The sequence below is a fragment of the Protopterus annectens genome, chromosome 13.part0 (genome assembly GCF_019279795.1).
Source record: "Protopterus annectens isolate FY-2018-M chromosome 13.part0, PAN1.0, whole genome shotgun sequence".
In the NCBI taxonomy this organism is placed as follows: domain Eukaryota; kingdom Metazoa; phylum Chordata; order Ceratodontiformes; family Protopteridae; genus Protopterus; species Protopterus annectens.
In genome coordinates this window covers 999,418,854-999,439,091 of record NC_056747.1, presented here as the reverse complement: position 1 = coordinate 999,439,091, position 20,238 = coordinate 999,418,854, and the positions used below count along the sequence as shown (strand labels likewise).

The following is a 20,238-nucleotide window of genomic DNA, read 5'->3' as shown; positions in this document are numbered from 1 at the left end:
TGCAAATTAAAAGCAGAACATTGGACAAAGAGAATTATTGAAAATTGGGGAGTATGGGTTGAAGAAGAATTGGATGGGTATACAGTATTGCAGTTAAGGAAGTAATTTTTGGTTAGGAGTTCACTATTAAATGAATAGACTATGCTCATAAGAGGCTTGGTATTATGCATTATGTATTGTGCAGTGGAGATTGTTTCACAATGTCTTTGGGTATATGTCCCTGAAGGAATGTGTAGATGGATATGATTGTCTGCATCTCAGATCCAGATAACTTGTAGTGAATAGTATTTTGGAAAAGGAAATTAACAGCACCACCTGAGATAGTGAGAACAAGGTTCTGTCTATATATATGGGAAATTCCAATTATTCTTGTAAGCAGTTCCAGAAAGCACGAATGTATGGACTGTATAGCTGGACATTTTTATAACCTGGAAGAAAAGCCATCTAGCAGTCATTTGCTCTGTCAAACTACACCTTCTGTATATAACTTGTTTACAGAGAAGGAGAATCTTCAGGGTATTATGCATGGTATAAGTAAATATTCTGACACCAGAAGTATTGAAACTGGAAGTGAGTTATGACAATCATTTTTTCTTGTTAATTTCAGTAAAAGCAAATAAAAATGATTAAAAGTTAGCATGTGATATGCCTCCATACATAATTATAGTACACTTTCTCTTATATAAAACTATGATTTAGATAACTTTGTACTGCTACTCAAAACCTAATTTTACTTTGTTTAAGGGTCACTGATGTGGTACATTTTGTAATATGTCTTCTCCTTAAACAAATGGTGCACATTTATATTATGTTTACAACACCCTTACTAATATATACCAGGTGCTCCTCTGCTCATGACTAGAGGTTGTTTTGGGTAGCCAAACAGAGCTACACTGGGTTAGTCTGTATGGATGCTATTTGCAGTAAAGTCTGCCTTACTATGTAGATAAAATACCTCCTTTTTAAGGGACATGGTGCAATACTTTGGTGAATTGCACAGTATTGCTCTTTACCATTTGCATGCATAATTGTGAATCACAGTCGTTCCATATCCCAGTGGAGTTGAATGGATCTGGTGCTGAGTAACCTGTCATTGTCAATAGTTCAACTGCATTATGCAGGAGGGAGGCAATGTAGTGTGGTAGCAAGTTTGCCTGCATTAATGGGACTCCATTGGCAGGAGGGATTTTCTTGCTATGCAATGGTGATATGGTTCTGCTCTGTGTGTGTGTGTGTGTGTGTGTGTGTGTGTGTGTGTGTGTGTGTGTGTGTGTGTGTGTGTGTGTGTGTGTGTAGGAGGAGGTTACTTCATGTCAGCACAAATACGCTGCTCAGTGCTGTTTGCTGTGCAACATATTAGCAGGGAAGGTGACTGATGTGGCTGTAAGTATTTCAGCAGCAATTAGTATGCATTTGAACTCCCATGGCTTACACAATGGAAAGTAAGATGTCCAATGGTGGTGAGAGTATTGTGAGTTGCACACTATTAGGGATGGTTTATTTCCATGTATACTTGGTGCTTGGGGACCTACTAGTATTCAGTGGAATGAGACCACAAACAGGGTCTTGCTCCACTGTGTACAAGTGTTTCATGAATTATATACAACTATTGTAGTATGTCACAATATAGCATACAAGCCCAACACCATTGTTTTATATGTATTGTGTACAGCACCAAAATGAGTTCTAAAACCTAATAGTACTTGTTTTAAGCTGTCTTATGACCAGCAAACATTTGCTGGATAATACATATTATGAGATTCACTATGCAGAGAATGGTAGATGAATATCAAACTTTCAACTGCAGAGAGAGCTGGATACAAAAAAAAAAAAAAAAACTTAAATTATGTACATGTGAGTAAAGCTTGGAGTGGCCAATCAGCTGGCATGTTTGGGAAGGTGAGAAAAAAATGACTACTCACAGAAAATCAGAGACACAGGAAGTGCATATAGATGCTGCAAAGATGTTAGCTAGACATCAGGATCAGATTACAGACCCAGGAGCTGTGAGAAAAATAACAACTGAGCCACCTTGACTGCTGTGAGTTATTTCCACACATTAAGTATATGTGAAATACAGACATGCAGCTGTTAAGTCAATTGCATTGTTTTTTGCTAAGTCTGCTAATCAAAATGCCAACATTATTCCAAAACTTTACATAAAATGGTTTAATATTATAACTATCTATACAGATCTCCTAGGTTCATAAAATCATCTACAGTTACAGTTTAAAACAAAAGGTGTTTACATAATTCTAATAATGACAGTTGTGTTTCTATTATTATTATTATTATTATTATTATTATTATTAATCATCATTATTATTATTAAAAGGACATGAATGTGATATCATTCTGCTCTGTGGCATAGAATATAAAGACCTGACTTGGCCAAGGTAACCCAAGTTCAATTAGCGCATTGGTTCCTTGAAAGAGTAGGCAGGAAGGATGGACATGCCTGTCCTGGGATGGGATGTGGTTCTGGCTGGGTCAACCATTGATTTACTGACACAGCTTCCACTGGAGATGTAGGACATGTCAGGATCTAAGGACCTGGTATAGGGAGGGCATGGGTGTGACCGCCCAAGTCATTGATAGTAGCTATTATCCACACATGTTGAGGAACATGGATGCATGGACAAAAGTGCACAGGTGATCCTTTCAGTGCCACAAGTGCTTTCGTCACAACCAAAAGAAAGGTTACACTGTTCAGAGTTAATCACCATCATAGCTGGGAATGTTAATGAGGATAAACGTAACTCAGATTTCTGCATCTGGGGCAGTTCACCCCAGGAAACTGTCCCCAGAATGGGTCTGGATATAATTCAACACTGAAGAACTAACTGACATTCAGTACAGGAAGGCATGATGGCTTGCAGGCAGTAGAATTCTAGAACACAATTGCACATAACAGACTTATTATTAGTGTTATTTTACCTTTTCATTAAACCACCTCTCAGCTTCTCGTCGCATTTGATCAATCATTGCTTCTTGGTCTCTCCTGCATGCATCCATTTCATCCAGCAGGTTAGTACCAGGGGCAGCGTCAAGCTCTACATTAACCTGACCAGCGATGCCGCTACTTACAGACTTCATGTCCTAGAAACAGAGACATATTGAATGAAAAGAAAGTCAGGAAATACTTTGCTTGTTTTAAAGTGACAACAGCACCTATTAGATAAGAAAAATAAAATACTGCTTAAACCATATTTTCTGAAATATTAACCAGATACAATATATATATATATATATATATATATATATATATATATATATATATATATATATATATATATGTATATGTATATGTATATATACCTGTGAAAATAAATCTGTGTTTCTTTCTTTATGTCATTATGACTTATGTTTGGAAGTTACATTCATATTGAAGAACATAAAATAGTAGCAACTGACAGCTTTTTAACCAATATAATTTAAATCTAAAATTATTAAAATATCCTTAAATAGTTTACTGCCTCAAGAGGTGTTTTTAACTACTGTCTTATTTTTTGTGAAAGGAAAGGTTAATGTCACGGGAAGGGTTAGGGTTAACAGGCATTGGTAAGGTGTGAGGGAGGTACTTCACTTAATGCGGGGAAGAAGTAAATGGTTGGTCATTCTACTAACCTCTTCATGGTTCTTCTTGAGATAGTCGATTTCATCCCTTAGGCTTTCAATCTGCATATCAGCATCTGCTTTGGCAAGGCCTAACTCATCCAAGACTCGCTTAAGTCCATTAATATCAGCTTCAACTCCCATTCTCAAAGACTGTTCGTTTTCATACCTGTAAGTCAATAAAATGTGTTAACTATATCAAATGCTATGTTTAACACTTTTTGCAGCACTGAAGAAATGTATACACATGCACACACACACACAAACACACATACAGACAGACATGCATACACTCAAACACACACACACGCAAGCGAGCACACACACACACACACACACACACACACACACACACACACACACACACACACCATCCTTCAAGAATTGTACTTTAAATGTAGCATTACTCATATTTTTGTCATGTGCATTCAACTTGAAAAATAATGCTGATCTTTCATTGCTCATAGGTTCATAGGTAGGTTCATTGGTAGGTACTAGGCTATTGGTCCTAGGGTCTATATAAGTCTAGTCAAAAGGTACCCTGGCTTTTACCACCCAAGAAAATTATTTTGCTGCGCCACTGTCGTGCAGAGCCACAGAAGTGATCCCCGGGGTGAATTTCCTATCAGCCATCCAATCATCAAGATTTTTCTTGAAGAGTGTTAATGAGGAGTTTTGTTTGCTATAAATAGGTAGTTTGTTCCAGAGTATGGGAAGTGTCTGGGACAGGAATCTATCCCTTCCAGCATGTTCTGTTTATTGAGGTGACATGGTTTAGGTCCCTGGAGCGTGTAGCTCATAGGGATTGGGATTTCTTTAAGTGGAGCATGTCCAAAAGCTGTGTGTTTGACATAGATTTGTGTGTTAGGCAGAGATTGCCTCTGAGTAGGTGATATGCGACAGAGTAAAGCTGCAGTTTTTTGAGACGGTCTGCGTAGGGCATCTGTTTGAGGCCGGTAATCCTCTTTGTGAGGTATTTCTGCAGCCTTTCCAGTTGTTGTAGATGTCTTGTGAGGTACATACCAAAAGGGGAGTTGTACTCTATAATGGGTCTAATGAGTGATGAGTAGAGGGAAACAATGACCTCTTTTTTCCTGGATGAGAAATCTTTTGTGATGAGGTGTGCCATGTAGAAGGATTTCCTGACTACCGTGGCTGGTGAATGTTTCAGGGTACTTGTCTATGTGAACCTATTTTGATATGTAATTCATGACCTGATTTCTAATATTCATTTGTTATACTAATTAATGTGTGCACTTTATATGTAACATGTTCTGTTTCTTTTTTTTTTCTTCTGGACTGAGCATGATAAAGGTCTGTTTTGATTAGTTCTCTAGCCCTCCAGCTGTTTCAATGCTGCTGAAAAAGTCAGAAGTTGAAACTTGGGTCTGTTGCATGCACATTATGTAGAGTTTGCAGAAGAGCTTAATGGAATGATGTCTTAAAACATATTTGCCCAGTACAGCATAATCAGTATTATGCATGGTAAAGAAGCAGCACTTTTAACATGCAATTGCTTTTAATATGTTTTATTATAATAAAGAAATACATGGATGAGAGTGAAATAGCTGCAGTGCTAAGCATTGCCACCTCACATTGTTCTACAGTCTGGTTCTTGGCCTGATGGTCTGTACATCTTCAATATATGAGGAAGTTAAACAGATGATACTCCAAATTGCAGTTAAATGTGTGTGCCTTGTTTGAGTATTTGTGTTCATAATGGTACAGGTTGACACCTTCTGCATGATTAATTTCTCTCTGCCTTGTGCTTGGGGAATGCTGGGAGAGGTCATAATCTGGGTTCCCCAATTACCTTGAACTGGATTAGTGGACAGCTGGAAAATTCAGTATTTGATACAATGTCCTTTTGTGAAATTCTATTGATTCAACAAAAGTAGTCAAGCTAAGATGTTACTAGTGCAGTTTCCAAGCTTATTTGTAGCCTATGTCTCATATATGAATGTAAATTGTGTTGATAAAAGATATCCACCCAGACTGGAACATAAAGGCAACATAAAGTCACTTTAAGTATCTTTTAATGGGTTGCTATCAAAATGCTTGTTTATGCATCTCAAATTGTGACTGACTACAATGAAAGGAAGAAGTATCACATCATCTCTAAGAAACAGCAACAAGATTAACTTACTTGTTTCTGAAGTCATCTGCAGCAAGTTTGGCATTGTCGATATGCAGAAGTATAGTTGCTGTATCCACTCTACAATTATTCACCTGCAAAATCATAGAAATGTATTTATGTCTACCTCCAGAACAGAAATCAGAAAAAAATCAGACAAGTTACATGGTGAGTAATCAGTATGACTATTTAGCAACCCAAGTAAAGAATGACATATTTGTGCCATGCTGTGCATTTATTCATTGAGCCGCAAACACTAAATTCAGATGAGATGCTTACATTTACTTTACTAGATTCAAAGCTAGTAGAACCCTAAACCACTTTGCAATGTGCAGATATACCCACAAAACCAACTGCCTGCTCCTACATTAATTTCTAAATATTTGTATTTTTTCTAGTATTTTACACATATTAAAGTAGATCATCACAAGTGAAGTAATGGGATCATGCTTGGCAGTTATTTATCTGCTGAAGCCTGCAAGCAAAGATGGTTTGGTAAGTCAGAGTGATACACCTTCCACAACTTTTGTTGTCCGATACATCTCCTTCCTTTGCTTATATCTCTCACCAATTTGAAAACCTCATGAACAGCAAGGTATACTGTAGTCAGTAAATCAAATTGGACCACAGATAATCCAAGTATAATGAACTAAAACATAAAAAAATTGAAAAATAGTCTCTTTCCTGTTTTTTTTTTTGTATACTTAAAGTATTTTTTTTATTACAGACACAAAACCTTATGCAGCATAATCATTCAAATGTGCTGACATCATTAACTCATAATAATAAACAAATCTCATTAATACTTGCCAAATGACACTGTGACACAGAAACAGAAATGTCATAAAGATTTAACTCAGAGTTTATTACATGTGCTTGAGAAAAAATTGCTGGAGATATACACATATTCCCTGCCACTATATCATTTTGCAAGTGCTCCACTAACTCCACTCTTGTCCCTGAACTAAACATCATTCTCAAAGCCAGATGTTTAATAGCCCTACCAGACCTATGACCCTAACCCCAAAAACTCCCACCCAGTCCTTAAACCCAAACTGAATAACTCCCTAAACCTAAAATCCTTCTCTCCTCCATCAGCCTAATGTATCGATCGCACCTTAAACCTAAAATCCCCCTACCCTCCCTAGACCTAAATTTCACCTCCCTGTTTCCATTTCCTTACTCACTGGCACTTCCTGACTCCATTCCCTGTCACATGACCAATTGCACGCTTCAGCTGCTTGGCTGAATTCATATTCTAAAAATAAAATTCAGTCCAGGCCACAAAGGTAGGTGTAGATTCCTTTATATTTTCACAGAAATCACAGATATTTCCACAAAAATCACAGATGAGCGCTTTCGTCTAATAATGTAGACTTCATCAGATCTGATGAAGTCTACATTATTAGACGAAAGTGCTCATCTGTGATTTTTGTGAAAATATCTGTGATTAGGAATCTACACTTACCTTTGTGGCCTGGACTGAATTTTATTTTTATTTTTACTGGTTTTGTTATATTTTTTATTGAATTCATATTCTAGTTTGAATGTGGGCAGCTGCTTACACGGCAAACAGCAACTTGAGTCTCTGCTGCAAAGAAGTGGAATTTGAGCAGTTGGGGCTTGAGTAGCTGTTAGCAAGATGTTTTAACCCAGGAATCAATTAAAACTGGTTAAAATGTCTTGCTAGATTTTCATTAGAAGAACTGACAACACATCTAAATGCCTGGCAGTACCAGGGAATTTCTGTCTCTAAATGCAATGTCAGACATTTTCTGTACATATTTTCTTACATATTTATTTAGACCTTGCAAAGAACAGTTCCACATACTATTCTAGTGAGAGGTAATATATATTCTAGCAGTGCATGCTAATCATTCAGTCACTGCTTTGCCTTACAAGACAACTTACAAGACAACCTATGGAAACTTTGAGACAGCCTGTTTATTAGGCAGGTTGACAATGCTTATGAATTTTCTCAGCTGCATATTCCTATAGGGGTTGAACCCATGGGCATCCCCAAAATGTCTGTAAGTAACTGGGATTGCTGTATAAGCACCTGAAATAATAAACTTCACAAAAAAATCCCTTATCCATATATTTTAGGGAGACCATTTACCATCAAATAAAAATGAGAATTGATGTTTCTATAAATAGGGCAGGTATAAGAGTAGCCTGAGTATCCATCCCTGGGTCTGTATACTGTTGCTCACTCCATTGTTATTTTGATTAATAACCTGTCACAGTATAGTTGTTTCCATATACTGGTAATATGGTAACATAGCACAACTCTGAGAGGCTCCCTGCTTGTACATAACTAAAACACCTCACCACAAATAATATTCTGAAGGTCAGTCAATCAGATTTAATTACTTGTCCTAAACTGGGTGTCATAACTGCATTTCTTAATTTTAAGTGATCCAGATGTCTCTGTAATAGACATCAAAATTCTTTAGCAGATATTCAGAAGATGCAATGGTTACTACAAGCCCTGCTATCTGAATAATAAGAAGGAAAGTAGCAGTACCTATAGAAGTCTGTGCTGATGATGCCATAAGAAGGCAGAAACATGCATGTCCACAGCTAGAGGGTTTGGCTTTATTGGTCTGAAATTATCCATAAATAGACTTAAAAGTAAAAGAAAACGTCATGGACATTCAGAACTGCCATTTAGCTGAAACACCTGAGAGCCTTAAAGGGTAATTTGTATATATCCCATGTTGCATCTTATACAAGAGGAATAAGGTATCACACAGTGGAAAGTCTCACTTTGCCAGATTTTTCTTTTTGTGTTTTTTGATGCCTATAAAAGTGCAATCACTCCAGTTTAATTACTTGTCACCTGTTTATAAAACTGGATGACCATATAATAGAGCTTAAAGGAGACCCACATAAGGGCAGATAACTTGTGTCTGAAGTAATTTAATCCCTCTGTGGGTCACCTCTATGCGCAGCCATATTTTTAAATGTTAGGGACGCTTAGTTCCACTCCACAAGACAACTTAGGCTGAAGAACTGTGAATATGTCTGGATTCCAATCTGGCCATTAAAGCAAAAGTTTTGTCTGTGACTGACAGCAACTTCTGCAAGGTAGCCTACTCAATGATGTATATGGATAAAGCCCTGACTACAACCCAGGTGACACAGGTTTCAATTAGCTGTTTGGGAACATGTCAATGCAGGCAGGGAGAATGGGTTTGCCTATCCAGGGATGGGTGCTTGCTCAGAACAGACTTGTTCTGTTGACTTCCCTGATGTTAATCAGAGAAACAATGAGTTCATGTGTTCTCTGAAGGTGGGCAAGGCAGTAAGTCCCTTTCAGAAGTGAGGGGTTGAGTGACGTTGATGTTCAGGGCACAACTCACTAACAAGACTTTGCTTTTCAGGTTGGGGTGGAGCCATTGTAGGAAAAACACACCTCAGCAGCAGGATGATACTGTCTCAGTGGCCTTATTCTCCTCACTGACCTCACGTATGGGGTTACAAGTTAGGATGGGGGGATAAGTTGCTTTCTGTAGACCTCATAGATGTAGAGAGAAACTCAAGAGTAGCTAATGGTCAGTGGCAGGGAGTTAAAAAAATGGCCCAAAAACCTTCCCAAAGTGAAAGCCTCTAAGGATTTTCTAATATTTTGCAGGCTGGACCCTCAAACTTTGAGGTGGCAAACAACAAGTTGGAAGATAACTTATAGCATTTACTTCGACTCTCCATCCCCCAAAATAATAAAATCAGCTTATGTAACTTTCAGGATTAGAGGGTCATATGAGCAAGTGCCTAATTATATTATAGAACCTCAGGGAAAACATATCTATAATGCAATAAATTTCCCAACAGTATGAGATGCTGTGTATTGCAATCTTGCACTGTAACTCTTAGTTCAGACAATAATTTGGGTAAATTATATCTGGTCATGGAGAGAATGCAGTGGAGTAGAATTATTCCAATATATCTAGATGGACTGATACACCACTTGAAGCACAATGGGCAGTTTTTGCATGCCAATGCTTTAGCAGGTGCTTTGGCCAGAAATACATTTATCTTAGCATCAATAATCTTCAGACCAGAAAAACAGCACAAATGCGATCCACCTAGCATGTTATTCTTAGTGGCACAGCACATACCAGACTCACCTCTGATGCGGAAGGTTGTGAGTTCTATTCTCACACCAGGTAGAGCAACTGTTGACTCTGCAGTGCTGTACCCTCTATTTGGATGAGGTGTTAAACCAAGACTCCTTCTCCCTGAGTTGGTGGTAGCTCTAGTTGATTAAAAAGATCCCACAGCACCTATGGAAAAGAGTATCGGAAGTTCCCTGATTTCCTGGACAAATTTCTTCCTAGCATTATAAACATCACCTCAGGTCTTCTCTGATCAAAGGCTACTAGCTTAGTGGGACTAAACAAACAAAAAAAAAAACTAACCCTGTCTGAAGAAGCGTGGTGGTGACCACGCAAAAGCGCTCACAATAAACGTTTTGTTCCTATATATTGGATCTTTCGTTATTCTATCAAGTGGATTTATGGTTCCTGTTTTAATGACTTTGGTTTACTGCAAATTGTGATTCACTGCTCATCGAACCAGCGAAAACTATTGTTTACTTTTTTAGTGCATTGTCGCTATACTTTTAGTGAGCTCCGGTTCACTTTGGACTTACTGCCTGCCTATATAACTTCGTGGTGAGAGTACCTGGTTGCTTTTCTCATATATACATACATGCATACCTTATAATATGTGTGCATAAATTGTAAGATAAATTTCAGTTTCTTATATATATGCTAATAGATTCTGCCAAAGTCTTAGTGCTAACACAGCAGAAGGACAATTAAGAGTGGTAAAGAACTTGCAGAGCAATCTTAAATATTTTTGTGTCTGAATTTTTTTCTTGGTGGGGGGAGTTGTATGGTACAGTGTCTCCTGGCATAGATTTTATAATTTTTTTATTACATAAATGTAGGAAGCGAACCAAAACAGAGCATTTCAACTTGTAATGTTAGATTGTTGCTGGATCTCCTGACAACTCAGTTTAATAATATTTTTGGAATTTGTAAAATTAAACTTGTTGTAAGTGAAACCTTTACATTTCTTCTGACAGCCACTGTGTACTGTTAATTTGTATTGCATTTATATTCATCATTGAAAAAAAGACTGCAGTACTAATCCCCTTAAAACATATAACAAAATTTAAGATGTTCAAGTTATCACCGCAACATGTATATATAGACTGCATTTTCATTTATTTCTGTTTTTAAGAAAGATAGCATCCCCTTTAACACCGGACTTCTGTAGAACTAGCTATGTAAGGATCATCACAGGATCATAGGATCATAGGAGGTTACTAGTCTAATGGCCCTGGAGCCCTTACAAGCCTAGCCAAGAGTTTATCCCCCCAAAAAAACTCAGTCAGCACCTGTTGCCCCTGTCAGTGAGGGACACAGGTGGAACCCCTGGGATGAATTTGTGGTTTCCCATACACTCATCAAGGGCTCACTTGAAGAATGTCAGCGAGGTACTCTGACATGTATGAGAAGTCTATTCCAGAGATGAGGAGTCCCTGGGAGGCAAACTTGTCTCTCCAGCAAGTTTTGTTGATTTCACATATTAGATTCCGGCCTTTTGAGCAGGTAGTGTGTGAGGAGTTAGACTTACGTATATGGATCATCTTTAGTAGGGCAGGGTCCGAGATTGCCTTGTAGGTAAGACACAGATCACTCCTGAGCAATCTGTATGATACCGAGTAGAGTGATAGTGATTTGAGCCTGTCTGCAAAGGACAGGTGTTGGAGGCCATGGATTATCTTTGTGATGTATTTCATTGGTCTTTCCAGTTGGTGCAGATGTTTGGAGAGGTACATCACAAACGGGACGTTACACTCAATTATTGGTCTAATGAGGGAGGAATATAGAGAGGTAATAACCTCCGTTTTTATGGACATAATCCCTTTACTTATGAGATGAACCAAGTAAAAGAAAAATACAAGAGTTAAAGGGGCTCCCACTCTTTGCCATATAGGTTTTAACTGATAATGTCATTTGACAGTGTGAATGATCAGGAGCATACATCCTTAAACAGGGGCACTTTACTGTAAAAGTCACTCAAGTGTTAAGACAGTCCTTTTCTCATTGCAGTTTAGAATTGATTGGGTTAGGTATTGCAAGATTATGCTTAAGAGTATAACTGCACTTTCTTATTAGTGTATACTGCATTTAAAATTTCATCAAATTAATTTAAAATAAAAAGTATATTTCATAATCCTTTCCCAAAGCTGATCTCATCACCATCAGTGGTAAATGCAGTACTTACCATACAGCCAAATTAGCAGTCATAATGAAACCTTACTAGCTACATCAGGAATTATCACATAAAGAGTTTATTTATAAAGAGGAGAGAACAAAATTACCTCTCAAAGATCTTACTAGTAAATGTGATGCATGATTCCTAACTCCCCTTTGTTTCAAAATGGAATTTCAGAACAGACTTAATCAAATTTGAGGAAAGTGAAGATTTGCTGAAGAACGAAACAAAACAAAATCTTCATGCCAGTTTTCTTACAAGTAGAAAGCTTTTTTCTCCTTTCTTCTGAAATTCTTATGTTTTTTTTTTTTCACAGCTGGTTATATTAGATAGTGGTAGGGAGAAAAACAGTATGCCTACTGTTGGAAAAACAAAAGTGATTGTGTTTTTTCCCTAAAGTGTGGTTAAATGTGGGAAACAGCAATGGTGTGGTTAGTTATGGATATTCTGTAAACCTTGAACTACTTGTCATAGAGCTGATGTCAGCAGCTGCATGGCTGGTCAAAGTGCTGATGCAGAGAGGAAGCGCAGCTGCTACGAGTGACGTATAATAACTGGATTTGGGTGTGCAGCCCCAGAGGATTTCAGGCCATCTTGTGGATTTTTTCCTGGTGGCTTCTGTATGGTACTCATTGTAACAGGTAGTTGTCATATCACTTACCATACATCTTGTAAGTAACCATAGTTAGACTGATATGCCTGAAATGACTGAATGGGAGATTTTTTTTTTAAATGCTGCTGCATACTTCAAAAAGGGAAGGCAACTTGCCCCTACATTGCTAGTAATTGAATGCCTTGATTACACTTTTTTTTAATTTCTGGACATGCAGAAACTTACAGATAAGTCATGTCTCTTTATTCTCCACCTTTGGGGTGGAGAGATTTGAATGAGAAACATCTGTCTATCATATTTGAATGAGTAACATCTGGCTATCGTATTCTATCTGTGACCATTGACAGATACTGTTCCCCACATGATGGTGCACTGACTTTTCCAAAGGAGTGGATGACTTCTGGTTTCAGAAATGATTGTGAAACAGCACTCACACTCACATACATGTACACACACACACACACACACACACACACACACACACACACACACACACACACACACACACACAAAATGAGCACTCCAAAATGTGATTACCTATTAATTATGCAGTAAATGCATTATCCATAAATGTGCATGTATGTATCTATCTATCTATCTATCTATCTATATATATATATATATATATAGAGAGAGAGAGAGACAATAATTAAGTCAATAGTCAGTAAGTCGATATCTGTTTAGTTTACACAATGTGGTCAACTGAACAGATGCTCGACAGGTATGCAAAACTGTAATATTACCGAGGGTGGGAAATATGCCTTTCTCTACTGTTGTTCAGTCTTGGAGGTAGAACATAAAATTAACAAGGGTGCCTCCCCACAATGTTTTTAACTTTTATTAAAGATTTTTCCAAGCATGCTCTGAGATTATTTACTCAGTGCATGTGTAGTAAATGGCATCTCAACATTGTTTTTTTCAACCGTTTGTTTTCAGTGTTGGCATTTGGTGTTTTGCTCAATTTTTGTATTCATGCACTAGTGTGGAATCATTTGCACCATTTGTGGTTATGTGTTTGATTATGTGTTTCTTTGGTAGACAGCCAGAAGTGCATGATCATTTGGTTGAATTTTCAGTTTTTCAAATCTGATGTGTGTTTTGTCAAAACATGTAAGTGAGATATATTTGCATGTGTGTGTGTAAGGAATAGGTGAGGGGGTAGATTAAGAGTGTATGAGTGGGTAGGATCAGTATCATAACTAGGGTGGCACAAGTGGATCACCTGCCCTGGTTGCAAAGTGTTGGGGGTGTGGTCAACTGACTGATCTCTCTTTAATGTAATGTCAGCCTTTAAATGCCAGTATTGCATTTGCCATGAAACCTGAGAGCTGTAGCACTCGGCGTGTGGTCTAAACTGTAGCAACTGCTTACTACACTACAATTTGAAAAGAAGATTTTTTTTTTTTTTAATTAAAACATAAGCTCTGTAGCATTCCATGCAGGCAGGGTATAAACTGCAGCAACTGTCTGCTATGTTTGTAGCAAGTAGTTTGCTACTGTTTAAAAAAAAAAATCTTTTAAACTAAAACATGCAGGCAGAGAAAAATTTTAGAAACTGTTTGCTTCATTTATAGCAAACAGTTTGCTACAGTGTAAAAGAAGATTTTTTTTTAATAAAATATATTGAAAGAGTGTTGGGGTAAGGCACAGATATGGGTGGAGCAGAAGGGGGTGTGATACATATGCATCTTACTAGCTTTTGATGTACCAGTAGAAGGAACATCCATTTTTTTTTTTTGCTCTTTAATGGAAGAGCTGTGAGGGTGTAGATCTAACTGTAATAAGCTGATCACACAGACTGTATTGAAGATTATTACAGTGAAGTGTTTTTTGTTTTTTTGCTCTGAAGGGGTGAGGTGCTGATTGAATCAATCACCTTCTGTAGTGGTAGTGTTATGGGAAGTATTTTTTTAGTTTAACATGCACATTAGGGTTAGAGATATGGGTACATCTAGGGTTATGGTTAGCATGCATTAAAACTTAAATTCTTATAAAATGTTCTTACTTGCAATTACAACATTTGTATTTCATGAAAAACAATACAGGTATTCAAGTTTTGCTGCTTATCTATTTGTTTTTAAGATTTACAAGAGGCAAAACATTAAAGAAGCAAATGTTTATAAGCTCATAAAGTGGGTGTGGCATATTGGTTAAGGTTTTCACTGTACAAATACAAGGTACAGTGTGTCTGATTCTAACCAGATGTCAGTAACTAGTCTTAAAATATTCCTTTAGTGCAATTAGCCTAGTATTCCCCTATGTATCTGTAAGTATAGTTCAGTGTTTTGGTCAAAGACCATCTGGAAATATTGATTTCAGAACTGGATTATACGACCAATTCCCAACTTTACTTATCTGAGTTACTTTAAATGTGTTCAGATTATTTAAAGATCTAATCTATATAGGAATTCTGTTCTAAAGAGCTGAAAGACTTAAAGTGATGACGGATGGCTTTAACCTAGTATTAAATGAACTCATCTGCAGTTTTAAATTAATTTTCCTCAAGGACATTTTACCATTGTAAGGTTTTATATTTAAACTTCACTTGGAGAAATGAATCATGGAATACCCTGTATACAAATAATACAAGGTGACACAAGTATATCTACTGCTGGGCATGTCAACTTTTACAGCGCATCTTTGAAAACTCATGCATTCACTTACGCATTCATTATTTCATTACCTACTTTATCCAATATAAGATCACTGGAGAGCCAGAGACTGTCTCAGCTATCCTTAGGTGCTAGACAAGAAGCTAATCTACTCATCAATACTCTTTTGTTGGACACATGCTCGCAGAGAAGTAGTTTTCTCAGTACTTCATTACATAACAGCAGTTGAGAAATCAGTTGTTATAGTGGTTAAGGTCTTCACCTCTCATGTATAAGGTTTCATGCTGACCTACAGTCAATGCCTGTATGGAGTTTGCATATTGTCCTTATGTCTCTGTGGGGTTCCTCCCACCTCCCAAAAACATGCAGAGTGTTTCCATCTCAAATTCACTCAAGAACAGTGTTGTGGGCAGCAGGACACACTTTAGGGGATACCCTATAGAAGAAATAGTCATATAGACCAACTGTTTTAGCATCTACTGTGGTGTGCAGAATCCTTAAGAAAGGAGAACATAGATTTTAGATTGTGTACCATGGTAGGGCTAGTAAAATATGGCTCTAGGTGATTCGGCCATGTTAATTACCTGGGCTGAGACTGAAATTGTTCAATATTGATCAGTAAATAAAAATAAATAGACTAATATCACAGGCATGGGTATTTGCCAGTGATAAGTGAGGTTAGCATACTTTGACTTGCACTAATGGTGTTGGATGTGGTCTATTTGCTTCTATTGGCCAGTGTTTGTCCACCCCGCAGCACTGGGTTAATAAGGTCAGCCCATATCCAGCTTTCCAGTTTGAGTATAACCAATCAACCTGACATGAACTAAGAACTGCTACACTCAATGTAGGTTCACAGAGGTTCACTGGCAGGGCACAGCCTTGGATCTGGATGACATGATGGTAAGAAGAAGGCTGTAAATTATATGTATACAGGAAACAAGATGGAAGGGTATTCCACCAAAAGCCACTTGGCATGGGGTCCAGAATCAGGAGGACAGCAGACGAAAAATGGTGTGGGAATTGTGTTGAAGGAGAGACCTCAGAAGGCAATGATAGATGTCATCAGCATCAATAGCAGACATATGGCAATCAGATATCAGCCTTAATGAAAAGAAACTATTCATAATTTCAGCCTATATCCCATATCAGGTTGTGATAGTAAGGAAAACAAATTGCATTCAGGCAGCAGTTGCAGGATCTACTAAGTAAAGCAGGACAACATGAATTGTTGTTGATAATGGATGACCAAAATACAGGTCTATATCAGAATACATGTTCATCGACACATAAATGTCGAAGAACAAGAACAGCGGATAACAACAGTGAAATTGAGAATGCCGAATGAATTGTCTTGGCCGGCAGGGTGATCATGGGGATGAGGAAAAGAATCATTTTCCCCAATGTAGTGTGGTCTCGGAGTTGGTATATTTAAGTAGGGGGGTGTGGGGGTGCAGAGGGGCTTGCCCTCCTGAAAAAACATTTGAAAAAGTGTTTTAGGTAAGGTTTGTTCAGTTAGGTTTACCTTACCTGTAGGGTGCTGTTACTTCAGGGAATGCATTCGGCGTTCTCATTTTCACTGTTGTTGTCCTTCACTGTTCTCGTTCTTCGACATTTATGTGTCAATGAACATACATTCACGAAAGACAGTTTTTGCAATTATAATATAGACCCCCACCAAATACACATGTCAACACAGACAGATATAAAGACTGCCTGGGTCCACATGGGTGGGACAACAGGAATAAAGAAGAAGCCATTCTACACTTCTATCTGGCAAATGGCTTCTTGGTGGCTAATGCATGGTGCAGCAAGAGAGACAGACACAAGATCACATACAAGAGTGGCCAATATGCAACTCAGGTAGACTTCTTCCTAGTAAGGAAAGGGCAGGGCTGAAGAATCAGTGATTGCAAAGTAATCCCCAGTGAAATAGTCAACCTACAGCATGCACCACTGGTTGCCATAATCATCTGCTGTTCAGTGGTCAGAGAAGGCTCTAAGGTAAATAGAGATCAGGCTGAGGACGTAAAAGTTGATTGGAGAGAAATCACAACAGTTCAAGGCATTATTCGATGCTCTACCACCTCAAAAAGAAGAAGAAGTCAGTGGAAGAAGAATGGCAGGGTTTCAAAACGCCATATGTAAGGACTACAGAACAGATATGCATCTGAGCATGGCATGGAAATAAGGTGGAAAGAGTGGTAGATAAAAAAAAAAAGGCTAAGAAGGAATATTGGTTGGCTAACAAAGATGCTAACAGAGGATTTCTAAAAGCAAAGACAAGGCATCAGAAGTAGTTTACCAACTTCTGGAAAGTAACTCAATAGATGGCCAAAGAAACTCTGTCAAATGGCAAGGCAAAGACAGAAAAATAAAGAACATAGTCAGACACCTTTCATAAGGGATGCCAGCAACAACCTGCTCACCAGTCCACAGTTCATCAATGGCAGATGGAAGGAGTACTTCCAGCAGCTTCAGAATAAAGAAAACCTGAGACACAGCTTATGATGAAAGAAGAGGAGGAGCCCATCCAAGAAGAAGTAATAACAGCACTATAGAAAATGAAGTCAGGGAAAGTAGCAGGCTGAGATGAAGTCACATCAGATTTGATAAAGATGCTGGGTGAGATAATGACAAATGGTCCTGAGGGTACTAATACCAGTATGGAGAGAAAGGCATATCCCAGAAGACTGGAGAATAAGCATACTAAACATTGTTCAAGAATAAAGAGGACTGTGGGCAGTATAGATGAATACTGCATGAAAGTTCTAGAGAGAGTAACAGACAAATATGTAGGGCATTAGAAAGAAAGATGTGAAGTAAGCAGTTAAGATTCAGCTCTGGATGCAGTACAGCTGACCCAATGTTTGCAGTGAGACAGATAGTTGAAAAGCAGTTAAGAGATGAAGAAAAAGTCCAACTGGGCATTCCTAGACTTGGAGAAAGCATATGACAAGGTCCCAAGAAAGCTGATCTGTGCAGTCGTATGGTGTTCAAAGTCTCAGAAACATTGGTAGAATTAGTGCAGAATATCTACAAGGGCCCAGTGATTCAAGTACAAACAATGCTTTTCATTTACATTTTAGGGGAAATGTAAGGTAAAATGTATTATTCCTAAATATATTAAATGTTTTGTTGATGATACTACTTACAAGTTGTAAAGATACTGATTGCATCAAAAAGAGCTGCATGCCTATGCCCAAATGTTTATTGTGTGAACAATATGTAAAGCTGTTCAGGGGAATTCAGAACGTTTACCCTAAATACTTTGTGTACAATTTTTTAATTCAACCCTATCACAATGCTTGTGTTTTCCATTCACTCAGAAAGATTACACTAAGTGTATACATTATGAATCCAGCTCCCAAAAACTTTCAATTTACACTTATTTCTGGTGCCAGGTTTGCAAGGCAGTACCAACAATAAATGTGAATTTCTTATCCATTCAACTCAATTAAATTGCATTGTACACCAGAAAGTGTAGCAGAGGTGCAACCTTTAACGTCCTCACATAACACAGAGGTGTAAGAAGAGCAGCTATGTCTAAACATGTTCACACCTGCTGCACACAAGAGACCAAGCTGTTGACCTCATTTTAGTCTTCCCCATTTAACATCTAAAACAAGGGGCACATATTTATGCTGCTCACATTTGAAGAGGAACCAAAACCTGCATCAAAGTCGGCAGCACATCTAACCTGATAACATGCTTGGTTAACCTAATGTAAATCATAAACTTTTCAAACTTCTGTTCTTGTTTCAAATGTATATGTATGTCTGTTTTGTATATCTCAATGTATATTATAAAGTAATTACCTTAACCAAGTCAGCATCTCTGATGTGTTATTTGTGTGCTTGCCTTTGACCAAGGTCACAGTAAAAAGGTTCTTTGGACCAGTACTCTTTCCTGACAAAGTTTAACATTTAAACATAATTGTAGTCAAAAAGCAAACAAACAACTATATGATTGCAGACATTAATTAATTTATGGATTGTTAAGGGTGTCAGTTTTTATTTTCTTTTTTACTTTGAGCAGAGCTTGTACCTATAACTCCTGAACACTGTATTGCATTTAAGCAAGCACACTTGAAAACAAAAGATAATATGTAAAAAAAAGATAAAACATATGCATTTACTGACTGACTTGTGGCAACATTTTCTTACCTTATTTTGCAGATCTTCAATCTCCTTCTCAAGATGGCCATAGTCACGGGCAGCAGGACCCCCAGATCCTGGAATGACCTGACTGTGCCACTCTTTGATCTTTAGCTCAAGTTCATTGTTAGCTTCCTCTAGACATTGTACCTTTCCTAAATATTTGGCCAGACGATCATTCAGGTTCTGCATAGTTATCTTCTCATTTGCACCAAAAAGCATGACATCCCCATCACCTACATTTAAAGAGGAACCAAAACCTGCCCCAAAGCTACCACCACCACCACCACCACCACCACCACCACCACCAGCACCAAAGATACTACCAAAGCCAGAACTACTACTGCCAAAGGAATAGCCAGAGCTGACACCTGACATTCTTCCAGCATTAAAACCTCCAGCAGCTGCAGAACCTAATGGTCTCAGTGCTGACATCTGCATTCTACCCCCTCCAGCACTATGTACACTGGCTGCTTTTCGTACAAAACTCATTTTGCTGGAAAAGGCACAGAACAAATGTGTCTATTGCTATAGTGGAACAAGTGGAGCTGAGCTGAGGCTGCACAGAGCAGAGGTTGCCTCTTCCTTTACATAGGAAACGCAGTGGGTGTTGCTTAGTTAAGATTCTGTTATCTATTGGGCAACTTTTGTCAGGTGCAACTGCTAGCTTGTGGTGTGGCTCTTGACAATTTGCCTATTTCAATTAAAAGCAATGTATTCATTCTTACAATAATGGACCTAGCCTAAGGTGATTTTCTAGACTAAGGCAGCATAAAGGTGTGGTCTTGTTTGCAGTTTGAAAACTTAGCTATCTCT

The 20,238-nt window shown here is 38.0% G+C and overlaps 1 protein-coding gene across 1 annotated transcript in view; it reads right to left on the bottom strand.

Annotated features, from left to right (window-relative positions):
- LOC122788071 (keratin, type I cytoskeletal 15-like) overlaps positions 1 to 19,996 on the bottom strand; it is a 49,009-nt gene extending 29,013 nt beyond the window's left edge. The window contains exons 1-4 of the mRNA XM_044054993.1: positions 19,432 to 19,996; positions 5,762 to 5,844; positions 3,628 to 3,784; positions 2,938 to 3,099 (exon numbers count right to left, since the gene is read on the bottom strand). Of these exons, the coding sequence (XP_043910928.1) occupies positions 2,938 to 3,099; positions 3,628 to 3,784; positions 5,762 to 5,844; positions 19,432 to 19,914 (885 nt within the window). The 5' untranslated portion in view covers positions 19,915 to 19,996. The remainder of the gene's footprint in view (positions 1 to 2,937; positions 3,100 to 3,627; positions 3,785 to 5,761; positions 5,845 to 19,431) is intronic.
- Between the last annotated feature and the right edge of the window lie 242 nt (positions 19,997 to 20,238).